The 23,868-nt window shown below is 42.8% G+C and overlaps 12 protein-coding genes across 12 annotated transcripts; 4 read left to right on the top strand and 8 right to left on the bottom strand.

Annotated features, from left to right (window-relative positions):
* Window positions 1-40: 40 nt before the first annotated feature.
* Window positions 41-1,451, bottom strand: SJAG_00167 (tor Complex Tor2 interacting protein 1; the record flags this gene model as incomplete). Its single annotated transcript, XM_002171428.1, has 2 exons — window positions 41-1,261; window positions 1,329-1,451. 2 exons carry the CDS (start codon window positions 1,449-1,451, stop codon window positions 41-43), a joined length of 1,344 nt encoding a protein of 447 aa, XP_002171464.1.
* Window positions 1,452-1,686: 235 nt separating this feature from the next.
* Window positions 1,687-3,197, bottom strand: SJAG_00168 (CDP-diacylglycerol-glycerol-3-phosphate3-phosphatidyltransferase; the record flags this gene model as incomplete). Its single annotated transcript, XM_002171429.1, has 3 exons — window positions 1,687-1,943; window positions 1,997-2,661; window positions 2,722-3,197. 3 exons carry the CDS (start codon window positions 3,195-3,197, stop codon window positions 1,687-1,689), a joined length of 1,398 nt encoding a protein of 465 aa, XP_002171465.1.
* A 179-nt stretch (window positions 3,198-3,376) lies between these two features.
* SJAG_00169 (PEK/GCN2 protein kinase Gcn2) lies at window positions 3,377-8,423 on the bottom strand. Its single transcript, XM_002171430.2, has 2 exons — window positions 8,164-8,423; window positions 3,377-8,110 (listed from the first exon to the last, which is right to left on the bottom strand). Exons 1-2 carry the CDS (start codon window positions 8,278-8,280, stop codon window positions 3,500-3,502), a joined length of 4,728 nt encoding a protein of 1,575 aa, XP_002171466.1. The 5' UTR covers window positions 8,281-8,423; the 3' UTR covers window positions 3,377-3,499.
* A 472-nt stretch (window positions 8,424-8,895) lies between these two features.
* Window positions 8,896-9,791, top strand: SJAG_00170 (nucleosome assembly protein; the record flags this gene model as incomplete). Its single annotated transcript, XM_002171431.1, has 4 exons — window positions 8,896-8,974; window positions 9,037-9,147; window positions 9,199-9,696; window positions 9,748-9,791. The coding sequence occupies 4 exons, from the start codon at window positions 8,896-8,898 to the stop codon at window positions 9,789-9,791; spliced, it is 732 nt and encodes a 243-aa protein (XP_002171467.1).
* A 25-nt stretch (window positions 9,792-9,816) lies between these two features.
* Window positions 9,817-10,603, bottom strand: SJAG_00171 (SNARE Tgl1; the record flags this gene model as incomplete). Its single annotated transcript, XM_002171432.2, has 3 exons — window positions 9,817-9,857; window positions 9,924-10,510; window positions 10,575-10,603. 3 exons carry the CDS (start codon window positions 10,601-10,603, stop codon window positions 9,817-9,819), a joined length of 657 nt encoding a protein of 218 aa, XP_002171468.2.
* Window positions 10,604-11,089: 486 nt separating this feature from the next.
* On the top strand, window positions 11,090-11,729 carry SJAG_00172 (hypothetical protein; the record flags this gene model as incomplete). Its single annotated transcript, XM_002171433.2, has 3 exons — window positions 11,090-11,280; window positions 11,334-11,601; window positions 11,676-11,729. Exons 1-3 carry the CDS (start codon window positions 11,108-11,110, stop codon window positions 11,727-11,729), a joined length of 495 nt encoding a protein of 164 aa, XP_002171469.2. The 5' UTR covers window positions 11,090-11,107.
* Window positions 11,730-11,852: 123 nt separating this feature from the next.
* SJAG_00173 (ubiquitin-protein ligase E/phosphatidylinositol(3)-phosphate binding protein) lies at window positions 11,853-14,669 on the top strand. Its single transcript, XM_002171434.2, has 2 exons — window positions 11,853-12,655; window positions 12,710-14,669. The coding sequence occupies exons 1-2, from the start codon at window positions 11,984-11,986 to the stop codon at window positions 12,782-12,784; spliced, it is 747 nt and encodes a 248-aa protein (XP_002171470.1). The 5' UTR covers window positions 11,853-11,983; the 3' UTR covers window positions 12,785-14,669.
* Window positions 12,981-14,490, bottom strand: SJAG_00174 (tRNA dihydrouridine synthase Dus1). Its single transcript, XM_002171435.2, has one exon. It carries the CDS (start codon window positions 14,231-14,233, stop codon window positions 13,022-13,024), a length of 1,212 nt encoding a protein of 403 aa, XP_002171471.1. The 5' UTR covers window positions 14,234-14,490; the 3' UTR covers window positions 12,981-13,021.
* Window positions 14,432-16,903, bottom strand: SJAG_00175 (ER protein translocation subcomplex subunit Sec63). The gene is made up of 3 exons (XM_002171436.2): window positions 16,697-16,903; window positions 16,541-16,631; window positions 14,432-16,500 (listed from the first exon to the last, which is right to left on the bottom strand). Exons 1-3 carry the CDS (start codon window positions 16,809-16,811, stop codon window positions 14,811-14,813), a joined length of 1,896 nt encoding a protein of 631 aa, XP_002171472.1. The 5' UTR covers window positions 16,812-16,903; the 3' UTR covers window positions 14,432-14,810.
* A 100-nt stretch (window positions 16,904-17,003) lies between these two features.
* SJAG_00176 (Svf1 family protein Svf2) lies at window positions 17,004-19,008 on the bottom strand. The gene has a single exon (XM_002171437.2). It carries the CDS (start codon window positions 18,652-18,654, stop codon window positions 17,599-17,601), a length of 1,056 nt encoding a protein of 351 aa, XP_002171473.1. The 5' UTR covers window positions 18,655-19,008; the 3' UTR covers window positions 17,004-17,598.
* A 550-nt stretch (window positions 19,009-19,558) lies between these two features.
* Window positions 19,559-21,475, top strand: SJAG_00177 (DNA repair protein Rad60). Its single transcript, XM_002171438.2, has 2 exons — window positions 19,559-19,833; window positions 19,962-21,475. The coding sequence occupies exons 1-2, from the start codon at window positions 19,737-19,739 to the stop codon at window positions 21,212-21,214; spliced, it is 1,350 nt and encodes a 449-aa protein (XP_002171474.1). The 5' UTR covers window positions 19,559-19,736; the 3' UTR covers window positions 21,215-21,475.
* Window positions 21,360-23,424, bottom strand: SJAG_00178 (mRNA export receptor). Its single transcript, XM_002171439.2, has one exon. It carries the CDS (start codon window positions 23,375-23,377, stop codon window positions 21,539-21,541), a length of 1,839 nt encoding a protein of 612 aa, XP_002171475.1. The 5' UTR covers window positions 23,378-23,424; the 3' UTR covers window positions 21,360-21,538.
* Window positions 23,425-23,868: the final 444 nt, after the last annotated feature.

Here is a 23,868-nt window from a genome sequence, read left to right as displayed (position 1 = left end):
TTGGGTTGGTCGGTCCCTCGAGCCCTTCCTCTTTCGCTGCTCAATTCAGACTCTTCCAGCCTTGAGACAGAAATTTCTGTTCATATTCGTCGTCCATGTGAATCTGGAATCCCATGCTCTTTGCATACGAGCTTTGAGCCTCTCTGTCTGTTCGTTGAATGAGATTAAACCATCTCGTCTTACGGTCCTCGACAGACGAAGGTCCGGTAAGGGCAATAGCAGGCTCGTCTTCAGATGAGGTATCCATGGAAGATGAATGAATAGGGTCAGACAAGTCTTCGTGACTTTCTTGAATTCGTAGGGAATTTGGAATGACAACGGGTTCTGAGTATGAATGACTGGTTTGAATGGGCTCGAAAATTACGGAGCTCTGTTGAGAGTGTTGAGATCCTTGATTGGAAATTCCCGAAGCACTCAGAGAGAGCTCTGAAATGCTTTGCTGAGACATATCAGATCCAACATTCATCGGTTGTGTGTAAACTCCAGTGCCCTTGAAAAAGGCATTCTTTCGTATTAAGTCATAGCTTCGTGTGCCGGGAAGATTAGATATGGAAACACCTTGCTGCACTAGACTTAGCGATCGACTATGATTCGGGATGATTTCATGCTTGTCATTGAATGCCACACGTCTTTTAGCTTTGTGCGTAAATCGACTTTCCACTAGCTGTTTGTTTTCATCTGAGCGACTGTGAGCAGACGCATTCACACCGCTAGGGCTAGGAGAAGAAGTCAATGGTATCCGATCATGGTTTGTGTTCTCAAAGTCTGTGTGCTCGAGAAAACTACTGCTTCGTTGGTTGAGATATAACACCTCAGCGAGTGTTTCTCTCACGAATGACTCATATAAACTTTGCTGTTGTTGCAAAAACTTGAGCAAAGCAGCTTTGTTCTCTGCCCTTTTCTCTTCCATCAAAATTTGAACATGTGTTCGTAATTCCGGACTCGTCTTGCGCAAAATAGTCTCGATTTGAACGCTTATAGACTCTCCGAGTTCCAAAACATTCATATTTTCTTCAGCCTGAACTACATTCTGCGCGAGTCCCAGGTGCGAAGACTTTTCGTTCTTTCGCAAATCATCAAGGTTCTGAGCAGACTTCAACAGACTGATGGAAATCGTCTGCGTTGGTGTCTGCTCTTTCAGTTCGAGAATCTGTTCTTTCGTATACTTTTCTCGTGTACAGAAAACAGGTTTCCCGCAAACCTTACAACCAACAATGCTTCCGTTGGCCGTAGGTACTACATCAAACAAGGAACAAAACTTCTAAAAAGACTCAAGTTAGCATCCCATTCACAGTACAATGTGCTGAGTCCACGTTGGTTTTACGTACTATTTTCAAGAAGCTTAACTTTAGCGTAAACCACTCGTTTCGAAGTATTGTAGGGACATTTAAGATTAAAAGGTTAAGACAACCGCAGCTAATTCCACTTCCAAACTCATGAACATGCGACATTCTTGTCATAGAGTGGACGCCGCTGGAGCTGTCCGCCGATGTCAGGGAAAGGTGTAGGAAGAAGGAGGCCGTCTAGGGTTGAAACAAAATAGCAGTTTGATATCAGAATTGTCGCGATAAATGCACGAGATATGTAGTTTTAGTAGCTCTGATAAGCGAGTGTCGTTTTTCGTCGGTGTTAGTAACGGTTGTATAAATCCAATGGCAAAAAGTTATTAGCGTAATATGAAGGTGGCTACAATTTCCCTTGAAATAATTTGGTGAATGTCTTTACGTACAATGGCACTTTAGCCAATGTTTTCTGCTGCATTGAGCATGAGAAAGTTCTGATGTTTTGAATCTCTGCTGCAAATGCAAGTTGAAGGGGGGCACTCCTAGTGACAATAACAGCAGTTGCCTCCAAGTCCAAATTTAAAGATCGTCTTGTATAATTTGAAGATCCTATTGTAGTAAGAAATGGATGGCTTGTTTTCAACGAGTTCAACCAAATACCTGCATTGGAAATAGAAATTAGTTTGAGTGCTTTGGAATAAAACTCCTCTTACCTTTGGCATGATATGTATATTTGTCTCTAGCGTATTCTTCCACATCTAGCGGTGAATGTAGCTTCTTTGCCACGGAAAGAAATCGTTCTGCTATGTATTGATACGCACCCGGAATCATGCCTGAGGGACCTGGAGACTTGTAAAATCCATTCGCCGTTTGAGAAGCAACGACAACAGTGCCTTTTCCTTTTGCACTCAACAAATGTCTGCGAAGTTCTTGATAGACATTAAAGTAACCAGCGGTGAACGTCCAAGGTATTTTCTCCTTCGTCATCTGTTCACCAATGCAGCAAACTGCAGTGGCTTCTGTTGATTCAGATGATGGTCCAGCGAGGATAGGAGTAAGTTGAAAGAGTGGATATAGTACGGTGTCTGCATGCTTTTGTGTGCTTAAAGTACCGGGCTGTAATGCGAATCGAAATATTGAAGAAGCCTCTCTCTTGAAAGCTCTTGGTTTGTGCAATGGACTTGGGGCACTGTTCTTCCATTCTAACTTATACGGGATCGCATTCTTCATGTCACTGTTGCCCGAATTAGGATTGCAAGCAAATGATAACTTGCACAATGCTTGATGAACACCATGGTAAAAAGCGGTTACTTCCTTATCATGTATGATATGATAACGGTCTTGACGGTTGGTAAAGTAGTCGTGCGAAAGATTTGCTCTGTTATACCAGCTGTTAGCCTCAAAATTTTTTAAGTTTCATAGTTCTTAAAATCATTACCCAGATAGCATAACAGCGTCATCTGCTCCATATATTTTCATATGTTGAAGTCCCCAACCTTCGTTCATTCTCGGAGGGACGACACGTTTTTTGAAGCCATGAAGATTCGGTGTATGGTACAAACGAATTTGAACTCTTTCAGGGAACTCCTTTTTCAACGTTACTAACAAGCTTGCTGAACTTTCTTTTGGTGTTTCTCTTGTAGAACGCAGTGCATCTGCCACTATGGATACTTGAAGCATTGAATTATTTGTTAGTGCGCTTCTCAATACTTCAATAAGCTCTTTCTCTTCTTTTCCAATATAAAGTGTAGTTAGAAAAACATTACGTTTCGCCTCCAGAATCATTTTCTTTAGGTTACTGTAGAATTCATCAGGTTTAAGTAATACTTGTATACAAGATCCATCAATAAAAAACTTTGGAGCAATGAGCGCCAGTTTCCGTTCTAGTTCATCCGTTACATTCTCGTCTGTCATTCTGTTCTTAAAATGTCCTCTATTTAGCAAAAAAGTATTTATGACAGTAACTACTAAGTGTTCTTTTATGTTCCAGTGAGTCAAAAAATCACTCGCTAAAAACTGGTTCTTTCATATAGCGGCTTAAGATATCTCATACTGTTTGTGCGATAAAATCGAATGATACTTGCTTACAAAGTTATTGGTTGACTCTAGATGCTAAAGTATTTTTTTTTCTATTTCATTGCGACTATTAGACATTATAATAATATAACAAAATCAATTCCACTTAACATAAAAGAATGAATTATGGAACCAAAAAATTATTCGTTAAGTTCATACAAGCATAGCTCGTTAGTTCTAAATGATGCAACCCAGACACGTTGTTTTCCCTCTTCTTTAAAGGCGAGCAGTTTTTGGTGCAATTGTTCCAGGTACTGTCGTTGAGAAGCAGGCGAAGAATCGATAAAACGCTTCCAGGATTCCTCGTTTTGAAGAGTAGTGCTGCGTAAATTATGCATAACTTCAGTACTGCAATCAACAGCCAAAGCTACGGCATCCGTACTGCAATCACTGATTGCATTCTTGACAAGATCATATACCTTGTTCATTGCATTCATTTTATGCTTCCATTTATACTTCCGATCGTTTACATCTTTAAGTGAGACTAACTGAACATCAAGATTCAGATCCTGTCCTTCCATTTGGCTAAAGGCCTCTTGAGAAGATGTCCGAGAAAGTTCTGTTGTTTGCTTTGTGTTCTTCAGCCGCTTGCGCTCATTGATTTCACTTAGCATCCATAAACCTATCTCTTCTGTCCGGATTTCGTAATCTTCTCCTTTCGATATATTTCGAACCTTTATCGAATTCTGCATAGCAGTGTTTTTTTGACGAACCACTAGCACCCAATTTATTCCGTCATTGCGGAATCTTGTAACAACTTCTTCTAAGCTTGTAGCACCCTTGTGTAGTACATCAGCCTTAATATTTAAAGCCCATAAAATGCGAAGCACGGCACATTTTTCGGTTAATGAGTCTTTTCCAATACTTGCAACTATGACATCCAATCTCCGGGGAATCCAATTATTGAGGGGAATAGTGCTTGTAGAAAATTTCTTCCCTCTCATAGACTTTTTTAGAGATGAATGGACATAGCGAGTCATTGAATGCACCAGCTTTTCCAGGGCAACTGTTATTCCAACGGCATGTTTCCTTCTTGCCGTCCTCAGCAGTGGAGGATCATACTGCCTGACTAGTGCATCATAACGGCCTCCGGCAATAACGACATCGGAATGGTCAATAGTATTAATAGCTTGAAACATGACACCACCGGTATAGAAATTGAGGTTATAGACACACAAAGGAGCGAAGTAAACGGGAAAGGAGAGTTGCAATTCCTTGGCGAAACTCATAATCTGTCTCAGATTATTAATAGCTGGCATCACTTTTTCTTTGAGTGAAGAGTCAAAAATGCCAAGTAATCTCGAAACGCCTTCTTCAAATTCCAAACAATAGTCAAAAAGGAGGAGCTCATCCAATGTAGTGGAAGGAACCAGGAACTCGCTGCGCAATTGATTACGGATGCGCGTAATACTAGCATTTTGACTCACTTGACTGATGATTGTGCTAACCCTGGCACGTTTTTCCCTATCCACTTTGAGATATTCCATAATAGCATTGAATATATCAGCATGATTAATGCGTATACATCCTTTTTGCAAACTTGGAAACTCACTCATAAGTTCATCAATGACTTTCATGACCTCTGCATCGTACCACTCTAAATGGTCAGAATACGAAGCAATGTCGAAACTGAGTTCATGAACAGAAAAAGGGCGGCCTCCGGCGGGTAATTCACGATAAACGTGCGAGTCTAAATATGTCTTTAACTCCTCAGATGTGCTACGCGCAACTTCTCTAGCGTACGGAAGTACATTGTCGTATGGAAGTTGAAGCAATGTTCCGTTTGAATCAAGAAGTTTCACAAGTGGTTGTGATTGCGTATACAAGTTCGTCTTCGGAAAGAGTACTGTCTGCTTCCTTTCCTTTGCGCCATGACGTTTAAAAACCTGTACGGCTCTATCACGGTAAAAACCAACAAGCGAAGGATCAAGCATGCGATCAAAAGCGCGAGTAGTCATTCCACTTTCCTTATTTGTGTAGAAGTCATAAGTGTAATCGATGTGTTTGTCGATGCTTTGATTAAATAAGACCTTGAGTAAACGACTGTAGTACGGGGTATGCGGATTTGACAAAACTCTCAAACCCTCACGAATATATTCATCTTCCACCTTGGCAGGAACCAGATCACTTTCACTTAGCTCTTGACTGCTAGGCCGTTTCTTAGGATCATGTTGAAGCAACCATGTAATTACACGACTCTCATTACTGGTTTTTGAATATGGGAACGAAGACGGGAACCTGATGGAGGGCAATCTGATATCCTCAATCATCCGAATCCGTTCCATTGCTGTGGAAAATGTACAACACATTTCAAAAAGAATGATTCCTAAGCTATACATATCAACTTTAGCATCGTAATGTGTGCTTGTTGATTTGTTAAGCAACTCTGGTGCAACATAGAGTGCGGTTCCAACACCGGCAGTCATTTCCCCATCTTCAATTGTTTTATTTTTCCACTTTACCAATGCTGGATCTTGAAATCCCTCATTCTCAGTTGCCAAGCCAAAATCACCTAGCTTGACATTTCGATTTTCATCTAAAAAGACGTTTCCTGGTTTTAGATCGCGATGCATCATTCCTCGACTATTAATATATGTTAACGCCTCTAAGATCTGGCGAAACAGGCGCCAAATTTCTTCGGCTGGTAACTTGTCTCGAATGATATCTTGCAAGGAAAGCTTTTCACAGTATTCCATTTGAATGTAAAGGGTTACGTTGAGCGACTGCTCTTCAGACTGAGAAGTGTCCTGCGTGCTTATATAATCATTAGTAAAACTTGAACTCGTCGAGGAAGCCGTTCCATCTCCCTCAAAAACGACATCGTCTTCATCTTCACTAGAACTTGATGATTCTTCATCAAAATGTATATCAAGACTCGACAATCCATTTTTAGCATAACTTGTTGACTGTAACAGATCACTGTTAACATTTGCAGACGAAAACAAAGAGTCTTCCTCCGAGGACAACATTTCTGTAAGAGTCTCATGAGTTTCAGTTTCGACCCAAGCTGTATAGTAACGAACGACATGCTCATGATGGAGCCTGGACAAAGTCATGACTTCTTTCAAAATTTTGTTGTTTCCGCTAGCACTGTTATTTAATGGAAGCTTCTTTATAGCGTAAAAGCGACCATCAATGCGATTTTTTACTTTCACAACTTCACCGAATCCGCCCTTGCCGAGAAACTCGATCTCTTCGAAATCAGATTCGTACCGTGAAATGCCTCGTTTATAAAGCGCATCAGCAATATTCTCCTGTAGGCTAAGTTGTGCCAAGTTCATGCCTTTCGGAGGAATTTGTCTATCCTTACTCGTGATAAGTGCCGTTCCCAAACGAATTGCATGACTAGAAAGCAGTTCTGACGCAGTAGGCCGCTTTTTCATTTCATGCATCAAGCATTGAGAAAGGAGATCCTGAAAAGGCTTATGCAAGCAAGGCAAAACCCTGTTCAAAATGAGTTTGGCTGTGTTAAATTTCTCAAAAACGTGCAGACCACATAACATTTGAATAACAACAAGACCGAAACACCATATATCTGTTTTTCTCGACGCCAATGCAAACGAGGCATCCGAAACTTCAGGTGGAAAGAGTCCAGTAGGAAAGTTAGTTTTCATTCCAACAGATTCGTCGGTGAAGCTACTTGAAGAATTCATGTCACGCAAAGTGCGCATATAACTAAAATCTGACAGCCGAGCATACGTCCGCTGACCACTTTGCACAAGCAGCACATTTCCAGCATGTAGATCTTTGTGCGCCATGCCCAAACGATGAAGTTCATTTAGACCTTCCAGAATATTACTGGCGTAGGAACGGACAGTGTCCACGTCGAGGGAAAGAACAGTTTGCAAGAGAGAATGTAAAGTAAGTCGAGGGGCATATTCCTGAAGAACATACAGACGCCAACCAGCAGACGGGATTCGTTCTAGTTGGTTTTCATAAATAGATGCTAATAATTCGTGGCGAACTCCACAAAGACTTTGTAACTCCTTTTCTAGTGTTTGCAAAGATTTCTTTCCCGTTTCCGTACTCCAATACTCATTGGTAATTAATACAGTACGTAAAGCAAACAACTGATTCTCCACATCTGTATCATGCACCACAGGTTTCACCGCAGTTAAAGTAGAAAGAGGAGTTTCCGCAATGGTGAACACAGGCCGAATTTGGGAAAAGGTTACCATAGCATCCTGTGTATCTTTAACAGACACTTCGCATTCGAGGTCAATGGTGTGAGGAAGTCGTTTAAGTTTGGCAGTTTGTGTGCCATTGGTTTTTTTGTTTCTTGGCGTGTTGACAGGCCCTCTTTCATACGACCTTCGTTGTAGTTCGTCATGTATCCGGTCATTTAATAGCATTTGTTCATGTTGTCTCTCATCTTCTTCCTTTTTACGAAGCATTGCTTGATCTTGGCTTGCCTTTTCACGATCTTCTTTAAGTTTCACCGCACGTTCTTCCTCCAAACTCGCGAATTGAGATGACAGTTCGCTTTGCCAGTCGTTTAAGTAGTCTTGGACCATTGAGGCAAGCTCAAAGATCATCTCTTGACCCACGAGCTCGCGAGACTTTCGGTCAAGCTGGGAAAGTAAAAACCGAACTTGGGAATTGAGTACATTTTTCCCATTTTTTAAACGAATGACAGGTTTGTTGTATGGATAGCTGCGTCCTAATTCAAATTCAAAGTCTATTTTTGCAATGTTTTTGGCGCTGTTGCTTCGGGAGCACAAATGTATCACATATGTATTTTGATTCGACACCTGTAGACACAATGATTAGCGGACGGCACAAACAAACGTGTCAATTGACATACATTCCATGCATTGTTCACATTGACTTTCTCCAAGTCATCCATAAAAATAGCCTCCAACGCTTCGAGCTCATTTTTCTGACTCTCTTCACAAAAAAGCTGTCTTTGCGACGTATCCATAGAGGAGGCTATGGAAAATAAGCGTATTTACCGTTTACTTTCGTTTTTTATTGGGAAATCTCGGTCAAGTGGCGTATTGCTTATGGGTTGGTAATGGAAGAATCGACGAGACTGAGAGCCGTATAAGATATTCAAATTCGTGAAGTTTAACACAGTTCAAAGCAGGAGACGTTCACATTTCACAATATAAAACATTGATTGCGTGACTATTGATATCAGTAGACGTTCCGTTCGAAGTAATTGTAAGACATCAATCGTAAATGTTTTGGGTTTTAGAATCAAACGTTTTAAACACCCTTTAATCCTGTAATGTGTAGGAAGTGTTCTAGACACATATTGTTTACTCTAGACGTGACAATCCAGTGTATTTTCGCCTAATCGCTACTATGTAATTTTAGACAACAGCATGCAAAATGTACGAAGTTTGAACACGAAAAAAAAAGTGAATAATTGAAATGAAAAGTTTACAACAATAAAGATATATCTTACCGCTTCTACATTCCAATTTTGTTTTGACGGTGTTGTTAGGATGACTGTCAGTTCTTAAAAGTGAAGGAGTCACTACCACACTTCGTAGCAAAAACAGAACATCCTGCAACTAGGTTAAAATAAAAGATGTCGGAAGCCGATGCTAAAGCTTTTGAGGAGCTTGCCGATTTGGAGCATGATTTTGGAAAGGCAGAGCTCGAAATCTGTAAGAAAGACGCGCAGAATGCTTGTATTTTTTGTTCTAAATACTCTAACAATATTTTTCAGTGAAAAAACAAAACGAAGTCTTCAAGCCTTTGTTCGCAAAGCGTCGTGACATTTTGAAAAACATCAAGAACTTCTGGGTTATTGTCTTGGAGGCTGCTGGAGACGAAATCAGTAAGTGATATCGCGACTTTTGATGGTTGAAGACTAACAGTTGATCTGTAGGCCAATATATCACGCCCGATGACAGTGTCTTGCTCGAAAACTTACAGAATCTCTATGTTGAACGTCCCGATGAAAATGAACCACGCAACTTGCGCATTACTATGAGCTTTTTGAAAAATGACTTTTTGCAGGACGACAGCCTTACGTTGGAAAAGAATGTTCGCATTGAAGAAACGAAAGAACTTGATGAGGAGGGTTTGGAAAAGACAACAACACGTTATGTGTCCGAACCTGTAAAGATTAACTGGAAGGCAGGCAAAAGCCTGAACCGGAAGAACAAAAACAGCCCTCCTGGTTTCTTTGACTTCTTCGAGTGGACAGGTGAAGAAGACAGAGAAGAATTTGACGGCGCAGAGCTTGCCATTTTCTTGGCAGAGGATTTGTTCCCCAATGCTGTGAAATACTTTACCGAGACAATGTCGGAGGAACTCGGTGACGATGATGAGAGTTCTGTTGATCTTGAAGAAGACGAAGAGGAGGAAGATGACGAAGATGAAGGTATGTTACTGCAAACGTTGTTGTCCTGAATTCTACTAACCAGTTGAGAAGCATCAGAGAAGCCTCCCGCAAAGAGAAGCAGAAAGAGTGACTAAATGATGACTACCAGTACTAACAGAATTACAAGGATGATGACGAGAATTGTGATACAACAACCTGATCTGGAGTCTAGTTATAATGTTAGTACTTACAGAAATAAAACTCGTTCGTTCTTTGTAGACACTTACCGGCATTCGCAATGGCAAAGTCTTTAATTCTTCGTAATCCAGTTTTCAATTTCGATCCAACCGTTTCGAGTTGCTCGTCCAGTGTGTCAAGCATAGTCGATTGTTCGGCCAACTCTTGGCCCATGAGGACGGCTTGACCACGTATGGTACCAACGGTATTGTAAACACTGTCAAGCATGACATCCTGTTCCTGATACAGCTGCTGTTGGTACTGTTGTTCCTCTGCACGGCGAGCTGCGGTATCTTCAGCGACCGCTGCCCTGTCAACAGCATCTTGAGCTTCAGCATTCGTCCCTCCGACCGGAGGTAATTTTGATTCTTCGGCAAGACCCAGTTGGATATCGTTCAGCTGCCGTTCTAGTCCCTCGACATATTTGGCACGTTCCGTAAGCTCTTCTGCACTCAATTGAAAGTGCTCTGCATTGTCTGAAGCAATTTTAACGGCCTCACGAAGATCTTTTAACGTCTCAGACAACTCATCGATGGCATAAATTAGCTCAGTAGAGGGAGTAGGATAGCCGGAGTTGCGATCCTTCAAAAATTGAGCGAATAAGCCTTGAATCTGCTTCAGCTGTCTCGTCGCATCCCTAAGTAGAGCCAAATGTTAGCATCATCTCTGTATCACTAATATTATTAAATGTTCAGTCGTACTCTCGAACTTCGTGAAATGGATCTTGCATGTTTGTACAAAAAGATTATCAAAAAAGAGAAGGAATTTGTATGAATAAACGAAAAAGAGCCTCCTTCCGCGTATTATGCTTAATATTATTGAGAAAAGAGGTCCTTTGTGATGACAATCAAAGATCCAACCGCTGAAAATAGGAACGCTTTCCTTAAGCCTGTGTTTACGTTATGAAAAGTAAAGAGGGAAAAAAAAGCGTAAGCTAGTTGAATATCAAACAAAAATACAGCCTTAGACGTGAATAAAAATGCAGTGAGATAAGTAATTGAGGTTGCAATTGTTCAAGTTCTTCGTTGACAGCCAAAAGAACGACATACGGGCTTAGCCGTAAGGGAGAGAAATAAACACATTCAGAAACAGGAAATGGCCGATATAATTCAAATAAGTCAAACCCCTATATAATCTAAGAGTAGTATATTCTGCCTATTATGCATTGTTCTAAACCATTAAATTCGCGTTAAATGAAAAACGCGTCGCGTAAAACGTATATAAGGAACAGTGAATGCGTAGCAGTTTCCAGCCTTCTAACAATTCCACAACCATGTCTCATTTAATTACTTCGCTACAGTCAGCTCTGGATTCTCAGTATTCCAATCTACTTGCATCAACAGTTGTTTCGTTCAGCAAGCATCATGACGAAGCCATTCAGTCCCACCTGATTGACAACGCGTTGAAGTAATAAAACAGTTCGCGTAGTCTTAAAGAATTGAATCGCTAACATTGAATAGAGATAGAGTGTATGCGAAAAGCAACGCAATCCAGCTTGCCATATCAGAAATCGACAACTTGACGGACAAGTTTCTGTCCAACATCCGCTACTTTTCGGAAGAGAAGAGCAGATTAAAAGAAGAACTATCTCAAATAGACTCGGAGCTTCAGAGAATATTGTCTACTTTAAGCTCACCTTCTGATTTTCCCGTGGTGATTGAAAACTACAAAAACGATCTCCAGCACTTGGGACAGACATTCAGCAACAAGCTAGAGAAGTCACTAGAGGTGAGAACAAAACAAGGCTCTTCTTCGCGTGCTAGCTGATTGTTTGGTCAGACACAATTGCTAACAGAGACAAGTTACTTCGGTCAACAGAAGAAAATGCCCAAAAGCGTCTCATTGATCAATTCTAAGCTCAATTCCTCACATCCGCTGTTACGTATTTCGTCTCTTTAAACGGCTTTAGCTCTCCTGTTGACAAACTAAATCCTCTTTCCACTCTTTTTCGCCTCCTATCTGCTCTCGCCCTTACGTTCCCAGTACGTCGTTACACATCAGGAATTGGGTTTGTTCGGGTATCATACCTGTTAATAAGCACCATTGAAACGAACAATACCCGGTTTTTGTTTGATATTTATGCTGTTTGAGCCATCTTGTGGAGTTGAATATGTCAGAAACGCTGAATCGTCAAACTCACTTTCAACGAGCCAAATGGCAACCAGACAGTGAAGCCATTGAATGTGTCTCATGCGGAACTCCATTTACATTCTTTCATCGCCGACATCATTGTCGGAAATGCGGTTTCATATTCTGCAACAATTGCTCCAACCACTTTGCGTTTCTTCCTCTCTCTCACATTGCATATGCTGAATACGAAGGTTACGAAGATGATAATTCCCAAGAAAGTCTACAGGAACACGATAATGATGATTTGTTAGTACGCGTTCGTGTTTGTGATAATTGCTTTAATCAAACAGAGAATGTGACCCGTTCTTCTTCTGTACTCATGGATATGTCTGTTGAAGATGTTCGGAATAGGGCAATTCGCACAAATATAAATCAATCCACTGAGTTACTCGAATGCCCAGTTTGCTGTGAATCGTTAGCAAGCATGGATCAGGAAGAACAGGAAGAACACCTTCGCTCTTGTCTTGATTTTGGGTCACCTAATACAACATTGAAGTCTAATACTTTGTTAAAGAAAGCGAGACAGTACATCTACTTCCAGCTGAACGAAGATTCTCCCTGCCTTGGTGAAGAGTGCATTATTTGCTTTGAGGAATTTGCTCCTGGTGATAATGTTGCACGTCTGGCGTACTGTTTATGCATCTTTCATCTGGTATGTCATCAGGAAAAATTAAATGCTTGTTATTCTTTGCTAACTCCATCTCAGGATTGTTATAGAGACTGGCTGCACACCGGAGCTGCAGGATGTCCTGTACATGCAGCGAATATTCACATTTCATGAGTCCTATGAACAGGATCTTGTTCCCAAGTTCCTTCTCCTTTTCTTTTGTTTCACCTCCATCATTTTTGCATACTGTCAAACGCCCTTTACGCCTAATAATGCTTTCTTTGTTTTCTGCACTACAGCAGCTGCATGTGTCCTGCAGAAGCTTCCATTATAGCAAACAGATATGTACCAACAGATTACGACAAACCATAACACGAAAAACGTGTTCACACTTGTGTTCAAACAATTCTATTACGATTGCAACACCTCTCCTTCCTCCTCTTTTTTACTCAGCTTTATCTTTTTCGTTGCAACATCCTCTTCGTTTTCCTCCTTCAATTTCCGATTAGGCAGTGGACGAATGTAGGGCTGTGCACGCCAAAACGGGACGACAGGATAACCCCGCTCATCGAGTGTTTTTTCAAAGCTTTCTGTGTCGTCAACATACTCTTTGTTGGCTAGTGAAGTCTCAATACGTTCCCGCACTTCCTGTACTAATTGTACGAAACTCTCAAAATCCGTTGGAGTACATTTCACACCAAGGACCTGGCGAAGGTCCGTGTGTTTTGACAAAAAGGAATGCAAAATCTTAAACAAATGACCTTTCATTGCTGACAAAGAGCTGTAGTCCTTCGTGAGACCGTGCTCGCGGACAATGTCAAAGTACTCTTCACACATCTTGTCGACTCGAGGATACAACTCTGTGTAAGGTCGGGAAGGCGACAAGAAAACCTTGGGATTATAGAGACTTCCTTCAGCAGACATAACGCCGTCGACACCGGTGTATTCGAGACAGCGTTCAATGTCGCTGCTGTGCAAAATGTTACCATTGGCAAACAAAACGGTGTCCGCAGGCAGTTTTTCCCGTAACATTTTGATTTGATCCCAGTCTGCGATGCCAGTATTTATACCGCGTTGCTCTCGCGTCCGACCGTGGACAGTGAGAATCGATGCTCCCGCACGCAAGATCATTTTTGCGTATTCCAGCGTCCGAGAAGGATCCGGGAATATGCGAATCTTTGCTGTTACTGGAACAGAAAGCTCTGCATGCAACTTGGAAATAATTGCCTCAATTAACTCCCAGTTGTCTTGCATAAAAGAGCCATACTTTCCCTTACGAGCAATACCTTGAGGACAGCCGAGATTCAAATCCACTGCAACACAGTACGGCTCTGCAAGCTTAGCAGCCTGAAGCATTGTTTCAACCTCGTTTCCACAAAACTGAACAATTAGAGGTTTCTCCTCAGGAATGTCCTTGGTTGAGAAAACTTTGTCACGATAGTCTTTGCTTTCACTGAACAAACGTGAATGAAACATCGGGGTGAAGCACATATCAGCACCGCTTCGTCGAGCAAGAATTCTCCATGGAAGTTCAGATTGATCAACCATAGGCGCCAAAATTCTCTTCGGAGAGCCTATACTTTCGTAGAATGCTCTACCGTGCAGCTTCTTTGCAATCGTCATGCTGAATTGACTAAACTGCCTCTCGGTCAGCCGTTTTTGTTTTTGGAAAGCAACGAAGTGTGGCCAAGAAGAGAGTCGGGTGTAAGGATGGCAAAATCGGCCAGCAGCCAGTCTTTGGAGATTTTTAGACAACACGATTCCAGAATATCTGTTAAGTGCTGTTGCGTAAAGTAAATAAGGATTCATTACATTTTTATTACCAAGAAGTGTTTTATGTTCTCGTTTTCACTAAACAAACAGGAACTATGTTAACTACTGCCACCAAACAGCCGGCATAAGGAATGAAAATACGAATCTGGATAAAAAAGCTGCAGTAATAAGATCATTTGAACCATTTCTCTAACAAGCTGCCTGGGAATCCTTTTTTAAGAATTGGAATCCCAAAACACTTGAATATTTCTTTTCGTTACAAATGTCATTTCTTATTAAGAGGGGACTAGGAGGGTGAATGAATGTAAAACTGCGGATGGAGTACACAGCAGCGTTTGTAAGCATGTCAAAGTAAAATCGTTTTAAAATGAGCGTGTAGGTCATGCAGGAAATGAACCTAAAACTGTTTTAAGGATAGTGAATAATGTTACTTGGTAGTGCTTTTCTCCTCATCAACAGCTTGATTTTTCTTGTGTTCGTCTTCTTCTCCGTCTTCATCCTCATCTTCCAAATCGCTGACACTCGTATCCGTGTCAAACATGTCTGATAAACTGTCGTCCATGTCTTCTTCATCACTCGAGTTATCATCCTCGGTGTCAACATCATAGGCACTGTCTTCATCCATGCCCTTTGCTGACTTTTCAGGAACATCGCTGACCAGTTCGGCTGGATCTTTCACTTCTACGGTAATGTTCAACAAGACGTCCTCTCCACAGAAAGCATTTGACACAACATGGCCACGGAAGTGATATGTACCGGGAGTGGGCGGCGCTTGGAAGGGAATAGTCACTGTGCGAGAGGTTTTGGGAATGTCTGTTAATGCAACCGGAGGAACGACGACTCGTCCTTGACGGGGGTCCTCTACATAGACCCACCAAACAGGCTTGAATCGTTGAGAAAAGTACGGAGCCCAAGCTGCAGGCAAGCATTCCTTATCGCCGACAGCAGTCTCCTTGTTTTGAGAAAACAGCTTTTCATCTTCCTCCGTGCATTTCTCCTCACCGGAAACATTCACCGTTTTCACCTTTTCTTTGTTATAGCAACACTTCACACGCAGAATCATAGTAGCAATCGCGCTGGACGTAACGAACTCGTCCCCATCGACGACCACCTTTGCATCCGTAACGCAAAGACGAGGGATGGCGCCGGCGACCAAGGACATTTCTTCACGTTGCTGCTTCGTGTATTTGGGCAGCAGCGTAGAAAGCTCATTGGGAGTTAAGTCACAAAATTGGGAAATGTGTTTGACACCGTGAAGGGCCAATTTGTATGCATCTTCTTGCTTCAAATGAGGCAATTGCAAAGTGTACAAGGTGGAATCCAGAGGAAGTGCTTGGACCATGCACTGTGTCAGCTGCATGGCATTTTTTAAAGGCTTCGCAAAACCGAATGCCGAAACCAAATTCAAAAGACCACTTAAAACGTTACCAGATTGGCGTAAAACTTGTTCCAACTCGTGCTCATTGGATGAGGGTTTACGTTGGAAACGCTCCTCAAGCAAACGAATTACACGCTTGCTAGACTCGTCGACAGACTCCTTGCTGTCATGGCGGAACTCGTCACTGGATGCAAACGCTTTCAACAAGTCGTCTGCCGTAGCATCTTCATCAAAGTTTTTAAACCAACGGTGAACGGAACCGACACGGATACTCTCTCGAGTAAAGTTACGTGTCTTGTACCACCATTTTCCAACGCTGTAAGGAAGTAAAAGACCAAAAAGAGTACCATAAAACCCGAGAACGTAAATGCTGTTTTTCGACTCTACGACCCATTTGGGCAGAGCAATACCAATAGAAAGATCCTGGGCACCATCAGGATTACCATACTTAATATAGTTTTCACGAATTTCGTCGTCCGTCAATGCCTTGTAGGCTTTTGTGATTTCAATGTAGTGTAACTCCACCTCCTCTCGTGTTGTGTTCACCAGATTACGGACCTTATCAGGATGGAACTTGATCGATAAACGCTTGTAATGACGACGAATCTCGTCCAGTGTCGAACTTTTAGGAAGACCAAGAATTTCATAGGGATCATACAGAGCAGAATTGGAACGGGTTTGTACAATGACATAAACGAGGTAGATAGCAAGGATCCAAGCAAGGACAATGGCAAAATATCTTGCATGAATTAGTATAACACGTAGTGGTCGTAAGGTACCTTTTCGGAATTCTTTTGCACTGCTTGTCTAAGCCGTTTTTGGGACGCAAATGCTTCAGTTTGTCTTCACAGCTAGTAAATGCATCTTTTTCTACATGATAAACGTGTTAGCTGGTCTGTAAAATACAAATTTCCTTTAAAAAAAATAAGTCGTACTTTTACGTCCAAAACACTCCTTTAAGGTCGCTGGAATGGCATAAGCCAGCACAAAAACGAGCAGAAAGACGGGAAAGAAAGCTCCTTGCTCATCGTACTTGTATTCTGCCGACATATCGAGCAGATGTTTGCCTAGGGCGGAGGATGTGCGTAGAGAACACGACGGACGACGACCTGGCAGACTAACAGGAACACCAACAAGTCACCGCGGGAAGATCGGCCCCACCGGCAATACCGCGGGACCGTACGGTTGGAGAAAATGCGAAACACCATTGGGAAAACAGAATGAAATTATTGAAATAGAGGAAAAACAGAACATTTATTAAAAGAACTTAAAGAGAATGGAGTAGGTGTGTAAACGAGAAGAAATGATCTTGGATCAACCCAATCCGCCCATGGGTTGACAAGAGTACGAAAGCAAATGACGGACCGACAGATGCTTTGACCACGACAAACAGTCGTATAACCACGTAGAATAAAGGAAAAGGATAGGCGTAAACGATGGACATCCAAACACCCTGTACCTATCCATAGGGAACAACCGATTGCTCATCCGCGAGCAACTTGAAACCGTAACATGAGCGTAAAACATAATTAAGAATGCGTGTGTGCGTGTATAAACGTTGTGTGATAGGTGTCTGTGTACCTGTGCTATCATGTACTCGCAGGTGTATATGCATTTGTATGTGCGTGCTTGTTTGTGTATTGGGTATGAACGAAAGTAGTCGTAAACTCATCATATCAATAGTAGTAGTAGCGTTACATGCCATTCATAAGCCCAGATGCGATTGCAAAAAAAAAAAGGAAAAAATTGAGTAACTGAAGATTTCGCAAAAGGGATTAAAGTGAGGAGATGAAATAGTGTTTCAGACGCCAACCCTTGAGTCGACAACTAAGGAGAACTATTTCTCAGATTCCGAGGGAGGGTAATGGACACAGGTTTGTTCGACATAGCCGGCACCAGAGAGCTGGCATTCATGCTTACCGTCAATGTACACATCGGCAGCCATGTTTTGCAACCAAACGAAAACATAAGGCAAACCAGCCCAAATGGACACGAGATCCTTGGCCCACTTGGGGAAAATTTTAAGTACGTCAGTGATACTGCCAATCGTTTCCAGTTCTGCTCGCAGCTTTACCTGCACCGAACGACCGTCAAATGTTTTACCGGACAGGACGCGACGAACCGTCTTTGGAAGCTCATAACGCAGACCGTCGGGTGAATGGCATTCGTCTTGATAGTACTCGTTGTCAAGCATGACTGAAACCAACTTACCGTCCAGTGTCAAACTGGCCTGAGAAGGCGAACGAGCAGCAGACATGGGTTGATCACGAGTGTAGTAGTGCAAACAAGTAAGCACATGTTTCTGCTCTCTGTCAAAGAGCATTGCGTTCTGCCAAGTGTGGCCAAAACTGGTAAACTTGTCGCGAAAGAACATGGCATCGACAGCAACCGCGTTACCAGTAACCTTTTTTGTTTTGCCGTAAGCAGTAACCGTACCAGTAACCTTGTTCATGGGAAAGGTACGATGTCTCATAAACTCGACCTTGGACGTGCGGCCAAAGTCCTTTACTTGATAACCCTCACCTTCCATCTCAATGTGGAGATCGTAGAGTCCCTTAATGGTTACATGGCACTTTTTCGCTTCAGGATCAATGTTGAAGTCGTTTCCAGACACGGTCACCTTGAAACGATCCTTTGAGATCTTCATGCTGCGAAACAAATGGGTGGAACTACCAATGATAGGCTCATTTGGTGCTTCCTCGGGACTTGGGTAGTATGTCCAGCCCAATGGAGAAACCTTAATAAACAAACCAAGGTTACCATAGGCAAACTGAACATAGCCGAAAGAGTTGTCGTCAAAACTCAAGTAGAAAGACTTGTACTGGGTAGTCAAATGGTCCGCAGTAACATCCCAAGGAACATCGCGGGGAGTAAGATTCGTGTTTATAGGCATTGTTGAAAGGGAAGAAAAAGGAACAAAAGAAGGAGAAAAACCTCTGAATGGAGAAACTGTGTGAGGAATCCTAGAGTGTAATAAAACTGAATAAATTATATCGCAGCTTCAACGAAAAAAGACCAAAAATATATATATCGTCGTCGCGATTCCCTTTTTTTGTCTATTGAATTAGGAAATAGCACTCACTCACAGAAATAGTGCAGAAACTCGAGCCGTCACACGGGAAATTGTTAAGAATAAAAAAACCCAGGATCCTAGCGTACAATGAGAGCTGGGAGAGGGCAGGAGACGCAGCAGAGTGCAGCAAGACCTTATAGCAACTGTCTTGACAGGGCTAGTGCCTCAATGATTCGATATTGCCGAAAAGTGGTTTGCCTTCTCACTCCACATTTCGAAAATTTATAAAACACGGAATATCGTCTATGACGATGTACACGGAAGCAATGATTTTTCTGAATCATATTTAGACACAAATACGATAAGCGCTTGCTGTATACACATTAATTTTGCTTGTTCTTAACACATTTAATGCAAAACGACACTGGAAAGTCTGTTTTTGACTGTTTGGCAGCCGACGGCGTTTCGCAAGCCTTGGCGCTTATATATTTAATTGGCTTATTTAAGGTTTATGTTCGCCTTTGCGATTAGGGTACAGGGGTCCTCTATTTCGCAATTTTTATTATTGGATAATCAAGTCGCCATTTGTGGAGTAAAATCCCGGGGCATAAGATTATGACATAGGTCGGAAAGGAGGCCTTCCTCACTCAGCCTCGTTTGTGACTTTTTATTTTAATGCAGCGCAACGTATTTCTAGGAAATGCCTAGTAGTGCAACGCAAATTGCTGTATTCTGTATTAATGCGCTGCAGCGAGTTCTGTACCCCCACAACCGTCCCCATATTGTTGCCCCCACGTCTGCCCCACCCGGTACTCACCACCAAAAGTGCATCTGGCTACTGCTAGACGAACGCGCACTAGGACAAGGTAGAATCGAACATGTTTATGCCAATTTGCTGTTCCTCTCTCTATTAATTGATATTGTTCACTAATCAAAGGTTCTTCATAAGGTAAATTTATCGAATGTCGTTGGAGGAGGATGACGATGTGGCTTTTTTCACGAAGCCCATCAAAAAGCCTGCGTTGAGTTTTCATGCTCTTTCAGACTTGTCTGGGTCGGGTAGGTGTGGATGGAGGCAGCCATGGTTGTAGGGTTGGTTTTTCATAAAGACTCTACACTAAGGCTGCCACACGATGAACTTTAAATTCATCGAAAGTTATTTTTTGTCTGCTAACGAGGTGCTATAGACACGTTGGATGACGAGGATGATGACGATGATGTGGACTTTTTTCGCTCGGGAAGTCGGCATCGTTTAAGGAAAGCGAAAACGGATCCAAAGGGTTCTGGCGAGAAGGAGGTCTTAAAACGAAAAGGAACATTCAAAGATGGTCCCAAGGAGAAGAGTCCGACCGGCGCAATAAAAACAGTACAATCATCTGCGGCCCGTGTTGAGACTGGCACTGCTGCTTCAACGTCTATTGTCATTGATGAGTCGGACGAGGATGAAGATCAAGCCTTAGACTCGAAAGAAGTGGAGGAAATTGTTCACATTGATGAACAAAAGCCTTCATCTCCATACGGCCCGTCACTAGCGGCGACGACGGCAGCTGCCCCAACAACAACATCTTTGGTCTCTTTCTTAACGGAAGAAGATGAAGAGTTTGAACGCAGATTGCTGGAGGTTGAACGACACGTGGAGGAATTTCAGCAAACAGCAGTGGCAGGAACAGGACTAGGAACCGTTGGAACTGAGGGGGCAATACCCGCTCCTAACTCGGAGTCTTTACAAACCTCTAGAGAGAGTTCAATAGGGTTAGCAGCACCGGCGACCTCATTCGCTACGTCCCTTACTAACGGAAACGATACTAGCGTTGTGAGTAGCATATCTTCTATCGACGGCAGTAGTGCAACACCTGCTGTACTCCTGCAGTTAGCAGTTATTGGACAACGTGTTGCTGAGAGTAAGACGGATTTGCCGAAAGACTGGGACAAGCCTCTCATCTTCAAAATCAAGTCGAATCAGGAGTTTCGGCGTCTTAAACTTGTTTACTGTCAACGAAAAAACATCCCAGAGGTCGTTTTGACCTTCCAAGGCAAACGGCTTTGGGACTTTGGCACGCCGAAAGGTGCTGGAATGCTGAAAGTCGATACCCGACTTGTTATACATGCGTACGAGGTTAATGATTACAAGCTCGTATGTACCAACCGGATTTTACAAGACACAAAACTGCTACACAGCGACCACTCGGATAGTGAAGATGACGGGGAACCAGCAAAACTTTTGCACTTGCTTCTAAGATCCAAGTCAAATCCCGACATACGCATTTCCATGCCCCCCAATGTTACAGTGGATACACTCATTAAGGAGTACTGTAAGCAGGCAAACATCCCATACAAAACTAGCATTCGGTTAGAATTTGAAGGTGATTGGCTTGACCCCAAAGATAACATTCAGGACTTAGACTTGGAGGACGATGACCAGCTGAATGTTATTCTTTAGGCTACTGCAGGACAGTAATTTTCATTTTCAGCAGTCTAATTGTCCTTCCCCGACTACCAGAAACACGATTATCTCCAAAAGTTTCGACGCATCCATCTCACATTCGTGTCACGTAAATACCACAAAAAAAAATAAATATATATCATAGAACCTAATGTCTCATTGATAAGTCCTTCTTCTGTATCAGATTTCCTCTCGTAAAAAATAACTCGCATAATCCATTCTTTTTTTTATATGAACTTGTCTCATTAAGATCCAAACATGCAAACGAACAAAAACTCTATAAACAAAGGTGTGTGTCCGAATCGTGACGAAACAGTACAGCTAACGGAAGGCTTCGGGAGGAATGACACCCCGCTGTTTCAGCTCTGTAAACGCGGCTATTGCTCGATTGTAGTCCCAGTTATTTTGTTGACAGCACATTTCGGCAAAAACATCGTTCAGCCCGGTTTCCGCCTTAACCCTTGCAACAAGCTCACGCTGAATTTGTAGTTGCATTTGTTGCTGCTGTTCTACAGGCAACACTTGAGCAGGTGTAGCTGGTGCAACAGGTGTGCCACTTGCAGTAACAGGTACAGGTGCAACAGGCGCTGGTTGTGCTGGTTGCACTACTACTGGTTGTGTCGGCTGAGGAAGAGTGTTCTGCCAAGCGCCGGGGCCAACATAAGGCCGTAAAACTAGCATATCGTTAATCACCTGCACACCTGTAGGACCACCTGGTAAAATAAGCAAAAACCGATCAAAACTGCGCGCTAAATGTTTGTTCTTTGGCTCCTCAAATCGCCCGTGAACAATAATTTTTATCGCGGGTCCACAGGACGGAAGCGTGATATTCCACGATTCAATAAGCCATTGTGACGCATCTGACATATCATGTTTTGTTTCGGGAAGAGCAGTAACTGTTTTTAAGATATCATCCTGGCCTTGCGACAAACGAAGCGTTTGTTCAGGAGCAGACTTCACATACATCAAGTTACGACTTCTACGCTTATAGCTAGACCAGCGTTGTCCCATTTCTGTATTCGCATGCGAAGCATTCTGCCGCGAGCTCCGTGGAACTGAGGAGTTGACAGAAACTGAGAAGCGTGCCGTCGGTGAGTACATCTGTTGGATGGTAGTTTTTCGATCACCATCCCATCCATTGAAGAAGGCACCTAAAAAGGAAAGGACGAGTTTTTGGGTTTCTTCTGAATCAAAGAATCCGGAATGTGTAGGGAAAGCAAGTTGGTGCTTAGCAGCCATGAGATTTGGTGGCACAACGGCGCCGTCCAGCATTTTAAGATTTGGAAATCGAGTAACAATCTCAGTCATATACGCCTCCGGTTTTCCAGCGAAGGTAACGGTTACAATTGGATTGCCAAGAAGCACGAGCTCCTGTAGACAAGCAAGCTTCGACTTTCCGGCCCAAGGGTCTAGATCAGCCAATGTTGTGATGTTATTATCAGACAAGCAGAGATTAAGCAGCTTGGGCCATGTTTGAGCGAGTGTGGTGATAGGGGTAACGGAGGTAATGTTGTTTTTTGTAAGGTTCACAGACTGAACATCCTTGAAATACATGGATGCCACTTTCATGAGTGCCGGGAACATTTTGCTTTTTGTAGAGGCCTCGGCGAGAATACCCATTTGACGCAGAAATTGGTCTTCGTGCATGGCACTTAAGTCCAGCATTTTCGCCTCAGCGTTGTAACGCTGTTCGAGGAACCGTTTTAAGTTTTGAATTGTTTCGTTTGCAGATGAGGACAATCCGAGTGTCGCATCTGCTTTTTTAGCGTGGGCTGCCGCCTTACGCTTTCTTTTCTCTCTGTTCCGTCGCGCGGTAGAGCTTGTGTCTCCCGTTCCACCGTCTGTCCGACGAATTGCTAAACAGTCTCCAGCAAAAGCAACTCCATTCAAGCTGTTGAGTCTCGGAAACTCAACCGCCTTCACCACCGCCGTTACAGACGCTGGAGAGTATGTGACATTCAGTAGACGCACCTTGGCCTTTCTCCAAACGAAATTGATTAAGTCGTCTTCCGAAGCCTTCGTATGGCCGGTGATAACAACCGAAATTGGCGGTTCTTTCTTACGAGACCGCGGCGTCTCCCGTCTCCTACTCAAAGACACGTCGACAGCCATTTCAGAGTCCTTTTTCGCTGCCCTACGGTCCCGTTTACGACGCAGCATCTTGAACCGTGTTGGCGAACGCTACAAGCGTGCCGAGTGGAAGAAAGAGAAAGAAGGTTAGTGAAAATTAGTGTAGCGGCACGGTAAAGCGGTTACGGAGGGTTGGTGTGTTGTGCAGCAGTGCGTTTCAATGCAGTATATTGGATAAGCAACTATATGGAACTACAGTGACCCATAACGCGGTGGAGCAACCTGCAGTACGTCGCTGCAATTCATCACCAAGTAGGGTAGGGTTATGTTACTTGATGTGACTACTATTTCGTTTATTGATTTTCTATAAAAGGAGAACAAATTCCTCTCTGTTAACCATCGTGCGGTTTTAATACCGAACGCCCACTCTCGTGTTGCTCACCTTTTCGTATAAATGGTTGGAAGGTTTTTTCGAGCGTCAACTGTGGGCCAGAGGTACATGAACGTCTTAGCACCCTTACAGTTGGAGTCCCATCTCCCTTCTTCTGTGGGTCGGTTGTTCAGATATCTATTTTCATAGG

The sequence above is a fragment of the Schizosaccharomyces japonicus genome (genome assembly GCF_000149845.2).
Source record: "Schizosaccharomyces japonicus yFS275 unplaced genomic scaffold supercont5.1, whole genome shotgun sequence".
In the NCBI taxonomy this organism is placed as follows: Eukaryota; Fungi; Ascomycota; class Schizosaccharomycetes; order Schizosaccharomycetales; family Schizosaccharomycetaceae; genus Schizosaccharomyces; species Schizosaccharomyces japonicus.
The sequence above is the reverse complement of the archived record's forward strand: the minus strand, read 5'-3'. Positions and strand labels throughout refer to the sequence as shown.

What these genes read in the sequence shown, in the direction of transcription:
- SJAG_00175 (XM_002171436.2), bottom strand. Translation starts at nt 16,811, where the DNA reads ATGTCGGCAGAATACAAGTACGATGAGCAAGGAGCTTTCTTTCCCGTC. An exon ending in GGAGTGTTTTGGACGTAAAA is followed by an intron (nt 16,632 to 16,696) that starts GTACGACTTATT and finishes TTTATCATGTAG; the next exon opens with AAAAAGATGCATTTACTAGC. An exon ending in TGCAAAAGAATTCCGAAAAG is followed by an intron (nt 16,501 to 16,540) that starts GTACCTTACGAC and finishes AATTCATGCAAG; the next exon opens with ATATTTTGCCATTGTCCTTG.
- SJAG_00177 (XM_002171438.2), top strand. Translation starts at nt 19,737, where the DNA reads ATGTCGTTGGAGGAGGATGACGATGTGGCTTTTTTCACGAAGCCCATC. An exon ending in TTCAGACTTGTCTGGGTCGG is followed by an intron (nt 19,834 to 19,961) that starts GTAGGTGTGGAT and finishes GAGGTGCTATAG; the next exon opens with ACACGTTGGATGACGAGGAT.
- SJAG_00178 (XM_002171439.2), bottom strand. Translation starts at nt 23,377, where the DNA reads ATGCTGCGTCGTAAACGGGACCGTAGGGCAGCGAAAAAGGACTCTGAA.
- SJAG_00176 (XM_002171437.2), bottom strand. Translation starts at nt 18,654, where the DNA reads ATGCCTATAAACACGAATCTTACTCCCCGCGATGTTCCTTGGGATGTT.
- SJAG_00173 (XM_002171434.2), top strand. Translation starts at nt 11,984, where the DNA reads ATGTCAGAAACGCTGAATCGTCAAACTCACTTTCAACGAGCCAAATGG. An exon ending in GTTTATGCATCTTTCATCTG is followed by an intron (nt 12,656 to 12,709) that starts GTATGTCATCAG and finishes ACTCCATCTCAG; the next exon opens with GATTGTTATAGAGACTGGCT.
- SJAG_00169 (XM_002171430.2), bottom strand. Translation starts at nt 8,280, where the DNA reads ATGGATACGTCGCAAAGACAGCTTTTTTGTGAAGAGAGTCAGAAAAAT. An exon ending in ATGTGAACAATGCATGGAAT is followed by an intron (nt 8,111 to 8,163) that starts GTATGTCAATTG and finishes TTGTGTCTACAG; the next exon opens with GTGTCGAATCAAAATACATA.
- SJAG_00174 (XM_002171435.2), bottom strand. Translation starts at nt 14,233, where the DNA reads ATGACGATTGCAAAGAAGCTGCACGGTAGAGCATTCTACGAAAGTATA.